The 4,051-nt window shown below is 35.5% G+C and overlaps 1 protein-coding gene across 1 annotated transcript; it reads left to right on the top strand.

Annotated features, from left to right (window-relative positions):
• The first annotated feature begins 862 nt into the window (after window positions 1–862).
• LOC107869820 (receptor kinase-like protein Xa21) lies at window positions 863–2,460 on the top strand. The gene has a single exon (XM_016716245.2). It carries the CDS (start codon window positions 1,453–1,455, stop codon window positions 1,969–1,971), a length of 519 nt encoding a protein of 172 aa, XP_016571731.2. The 5' UTR covers window positions 863–1,452; the 3' UTR covers window positions 1,972–2,460.
• Window positions 2,461–4,051: the final 1,591 nt, after the last annotated feature.

Here is a 4,051-nt window from a genome sequence, read left to right as displayed (position 1 = left end):
AATTCATATTTGTTATATAAAGAAATACTTTTTTTGCTTTTCTTCCAATTTGAGCAATTGACTCATCAACTTCTACTTTATCACAAGGATCTAAATAAAATGAATGAGAGATTATAAGAACCAAGTGAAAAAAAATCATCATAGACACAATAACAAAAGACATACTCTTCAGCAATTTAGCCAGTGTGCCATCGCTTATGAATTTGCCCATATAAGGAACAACATCATCAACCAGATCATCTTGCCAAAACACAAATGAGGCCAAAAAAAGGCACAAAATATTAGTAACTGTATCATAGACATTGAACAAAGTACGAAATGATAATTTAAGCATTTTCTGAATTACTATTAATAAAATTGTCCGTAATGTCACTGATTGTCTAAAGAAATACTTGTTTTTGCTTTTCTTTCAAAATATAGTCAACAACACTTTGTTATAAGACGTTTTTTGTTTACTGGCAGAAATAAATTGTGTACAAAGAGGAAGGTAATGTATGAAGATGAAAACTCTTAACGGAGGCATTTAAATAGGAGGAAAAACAACTGTTAGAAGGATTTGAGGATGGATAAATATCAATAATTAAGGTTAACTATTTTTAAGGAAGGTAAATTGTATATTAATTGTATTAAATCTTTATTTTCCTTTTTGATTAATTACTTTTTTGTATTTTCAATAAAACAAAAAAAACCTTTTATATATATTTTTTTTAAATGAAAGTTGCTATAACTTGAAAATAGTTAATTTTGTCTTTTTATAATTTAAAGCAGGGCCTTTTTAATTTTATAATGTAATGTTGGGCTTCATGCCCTTTTTATTGAAAAAGAGAATTGGGTCTATGTGACCCGGTCCAAAGGACCTGCTCCCTTCTTTAAAAAGGAGAATTGCAAGCAATGGGAATCAAACCAGTGTCTCCTACGCAGCTTTGCACACTCTTGACCTCTAGGCTGCTCATCTCTAACTTGTCAAAGGTGTTCAACAGAATGTATATAATCATATATATATCTATATTTAACCTATGTATTTGAAAAATTTTCCGACATCTGACCACCCTTCGTGGACTGCAGCTCCGCCCCTGACTGTTCACCCGCCCAATTCCCTTATAAGTATGCTTCTTTAGACAACAAAACCAAGGGTGCAGAAGATCAGAAACAAATAAAAATACAGTGCATTTTTAACAAAAACACCAAGTTAAAAGAGCATTTAGTTTGTGACATCAAGGCTTTGTTTCCTAGAGATTCGAAGCAGACTTGGGCAGATCCTTTCGGAAGCAGAATCTATTTCCGCTGCAAACTAAAGGTACACTGTTTTTTCTCCAAAATTACTATCAATGGATAAGGTATAGAAGAGGTAAAAGAGCTCCTCAACAAGCTGATTCATTGCCTGCCATAACAAGAGAAAGAATTTCATACTATGAATTGCTCCAAGCAGCGGATGATCTTAGTGAGAGTAATATGATTGGTTCCGAAAGTTTTGGCTCCGTTTACAAAGGCGTTCTCAGAAGTGGAACTGTCAATGCAGTTAAAGTGTTCAACCTGCAACTGGATGCAACATTCAAGAGTTATGATACGGAATGTGAAGTTTTGCGTAGCCTTCACCATAGGAATCTCGTAAAAGTCATTACTAGTTGTTCTAATCTTGATTTCAAGGCTTTAGTTCTTGAGTATATGCCTAATGGGAGTCTTGAGAAATATTTGTATTCACACAACTACTTCCTTGACATCAGGCAGAGACTAAGCATAATGATAGCTGTGACATGTGCTTTGGAATATCTTCACCATGGGTGCTTGTCGCCTGTGATCCACTGTGATCTGAAGCCTAGTAACGTCTTGCTGGATGAGGATATGGTTGCCCACCTCAGCGACTTTGGTGTTTCAAAACTACTTGGTGAAGATAAGGGTGATTTGTACACTAAAACCTTAGCAACATTAGGTTATATTGTGCCAGATACGTCTCTTAGTGTTGCTGATTAATCCTTTCTTTTTTTCCCACCTAGAAAGTATATTGCATCTTTAAATGAATTGTTTGACTGTATAGTATGGACTGTATGGACTAGTGTCTACAAAGTGTGACGTCTATAGTTATGGGGTCATGTTGCTGGAAATGTTTACTAGGAGAAAGCCTAATGAGTTTGAGGGAGATGTTAGCTTGAAACAATGGGTGAGTTATTCACTTCCAGAGGCAGTAGTGGACATTGTAGATGTCAACTTGGTAACACCAGTGGGCAAGTGGCTTCAATCATGAAAGTTGCATTAGATTGTTGTGTTGAATCTCTGGCAAGAAGGACTAACATGAAAGATGTTGTGGGAATGCTACAGAAAATCAATATTCAACTTCTTGCATGTTGAACATTGTTGCAAATTTTTCCAATGGTTTTCTTTTATCTTTTAGCACTTGATTTGTGCATGATTCTGTTTTCAGAAATTCTACTGGTTGCAATAAATCTGACTGTTTCCTTTTGATATGAATGCTGCATAAATTTGGAACTTGAAAATCTTGAAACAGTTTTGTTTTTCAAAGAAATTGTCGGTGGAATTAACTAGTAGGAGTGTGCAATATCCCCTTATGTTTGTCCGTCGTTGTCCAAATTATCGACAAAATGTCTTTAGCCTATGCTCGTCTGGACTTTACATGGTGCAGCCTTATGACAGAATCCTTAAAAATACACTACTTTTGGAAGATCAAACACGCACCCATCGACATTTTTGAAGAGTCCGAGCAACATAGACATTCAGTCTATTGCAAGAATTTTGTGGCAACAAGAAAGTTTTCTTAGCTGAAATTCCCTTGATTTTTAAATTACACACGAAAATATAAAACAAGTAAACTTTTAAGTTAAATGTACTTCCATCCCCATTTAGTTTCCTCCACAATATACTGTACAATTAGTTCTTTTGTCTAACTTACATTTGTTGAAAATGGGTCGTGTTGTGTGTGTATATACACTTGCATCCAGAGGTGGATCTAGGGTGAGTTCTACTGAATTCATAATTTTCTTCTCGAACTTTGTGTATATCATTCTGAACATGTTGACGCTAGATTCTGGATTCACCTCTGGAACGATCATTTTGCTTAACCGGAGAAACAACCACCTTTCTTAACAGCAGATACATCATCTTTCCCAATGTTAATTGTTTGTCCTCTTGGTACAGATGCTGATCATCTCCTATGTCAAGTGCTTTTCGACTAAACACTCGATAAATCTGAGTGAGTACTTCTGTGAAGGAGTTTTCTACATTGAGTGCCTCAAGTGCAGATGTTTCCATGAAGAAACTGTTATCGCTTTCTGCAAAACCACTTGATTCACCCGTGGGGACAGCTCTGAGGAAGATCCGCCTTGTTCACGAGCATTACAACGATGTTCTGGCTCCTTACCTTTTCATGAGACATGACGAGTAATGTCATAAACCAGTAAGGAACCCACTGATCCTCGATAGTATGCACTATTGATGGCTTGGTACCTTTTCATGAGACATGAAAAATGATCAGAAATAACATTCAAGGCAAATAGATATTTTAAAAGTGCAATTTAATCATAGTGGAAAACTGTGGTAAATTGATATCCATCTGTTGACGGCTAGTTAGCTCGTGCACGAAAATATTGGATCTTGATTTGATGATTGATCTGGTCTTGTCGAACATATACAGATTCAATGTTTGAATACAAAAAGTGTCGAACTTGTTTAAACTGTGTAACGTGGAGTGATTAAATTTTCGAGGAATCTCCATGTAGCAAGATTGATATAAAGTAATTCAATTTGTACGGAAATATAATTGGTAAAAAGAAGAAAGGCAATTCGCAAATTTAATTAGTGGCAGATCCAACCATGAATTCGCAGTTTCGATAGAATGCAATGTTTTCACAAGGTTAGGTGTGCACGTGAGATTTGTCACATAGGACGCGTATACCTACTTGTTCAATTTTATGATACTTTAAGCACCTACTTGTGCACAGTTAAATTTGGAGGGCATAGAGATTTATGTATGTATTATACCTTCAAAAGAACCCTTAGTTTATGTTGAAAGACTAAAATGGTTTGAAATCATGGACTA

Source organism: Capsicum annuum, chromosome 4, assembly GCF_002878395.1.
Source record: "Capsicum annuum cultivar UCD-10X-F1 chromosome 4, UCD10Xv1.1, whole genome shotgun sequence".
NCBI classification, from domain to species: domain Eukaryota; kingdom Viridiplantae; phylum Streptophyta; class Magnoliopsida; order Solanales; family Solanaceae; genus Capsicum; species Capsicum annuum.
Note: the sequence above shows the minus strand (reverse complement) of the source record. Positions and strands in the feature narration are given on the sequence as shown.

Coding starts and splice junctions, on each gene's coding strand:
- LOC107869820 (XM_016716245.2), top strand. CDS start 1,453: ATGATTGGTTCCGAAAGTTTTGGCTCCGTTTACAAAGGCGTTCTCAGA.